The following is a 1,127-nucleotide window of genomic DNA, read 5'->3' as shown; positions in this document are numbered from 1 at the left end:
ATCTTTCTTTACAATAAAAATGGCATTAATTTAATATTTTTTTCAATGCAGTGACTTGGGTTTCCAAATACATTTGAGACCGAAATGATTGAAATGAAAATAAATGGATTAAAAATGAATCAATAAAATTGTATAAATTAATAATAAATGAATACTTTAGATTAAAATAAATTTCAATTAAAAAAAAATAACTACATAAAAACATTATGTGTTTTATGTATTTAAAATGACAATTACATTGCGACACTTTCCATTAGAGCTGTATCTGCTGTATTCCTTTAGGCTGTATCTGTCTCTCTTCATCTTTTTATCAAATGTTTTATTGGTAAAGTGTACGAGTGTGTGTGTTCTCTGCTCGCATTCAGAGTCTGAACTTTGTATTTATAGGTGGTTTGATTGTCGGTTTGATCAGGATGGTCAGGAAAGGAGCATGTGCATCCAAACGTGGCCCTCAAACCTCGCGTCTCAAGCGTCTCTCTCTGCTGGATCCGGGCGCTCCAGAACCTCCTCCGCTCCAGATCGACCCGGCGGAACCTGACGACCGGGTGTTCCTGCGCGCGGCGGCCATCTTTCAGAACACACACCTGCAGAAACCCGCGGCTCAGAGGCTCATCAGCTTCGGGAACAGGTCAGAGGTCAGCGTGCCTGAGGTCAGGGGCGAGGCGTCTCAGCGGTTAGCGTACCAGCTCGCGTTCAACACGCTCAAATGTAAGTGCCACGCATGTTTCCCACACTAATGAAGAGAAGCGGCTCAGGTTATGAAAACTAAAAGCAGATCTAGGGCTGGGCAACCATTAATCACCATTAATCACATCCAAAATAAAAGTTTGTGTTTACTTAATATATGTGTGTGTGGTGTGTATAATCATTTTGTTTATATAAATACACACACATGCATGAATATATTTAAGAAAAATGTGTTATTAATACACTACCGGTCAAAAGTTTTAGATCGGTAAGATTTTTAATGTTTTTAAAAGAACTCTCTTCTGCTCACCGAGGCTGCATTTATTTGATTAAAAATACAAAGAAAAACAGTAATATTGTGAAATATTATTCTAATGTAAATCATCTGTTCTCTATGTGAATATACAGTAAAGTGTAATTTATTCCTGTGATCAAAGCTG

General features: G+C 37.6%; 1 protein-coding gene across 1 annotated transcript in view; it reads left to right on the top strand.

Moving 5' to 3' along the window:
• Positions 1 to 413: 413 nt before the first annotated feature.
• Positions 414 to 1,127, top strand: part of LOC308701276 (putative methyltransferase NSUN7) — a gene marked incomplete at its 5' end in the record, with an annotated part of 40,636 nt that continues 39,922 nt past the window's right edge. Inside the window, one exon of the mRNA XM_081383472.1 lies at positions 414 to 708. Within this exon, the coding sequence (XP_081239598.1) occupies positions 414 to 708 (295 nt within the window). The remainder of the gene's footprint in view (positions 709 to 1,127) is intronic.

This window comes from Scardinius erythrophthalmus (genome assembly GCF_964197995.2).
Source record: "Scardinius erythrophthalmus genome assembly, chromosome: 13".
Classification (NCBI taxonomy): domain Eukaryota; kingdom Metazoa; phylum Chordata; class Actinopteri; order Cypriniformes; family Leuciscidae; genus Scardinius; species Scardinius erythrophthalmus.
This window is presented reverse-complemented; position numbering and strand designations above follow the sequence as displayed.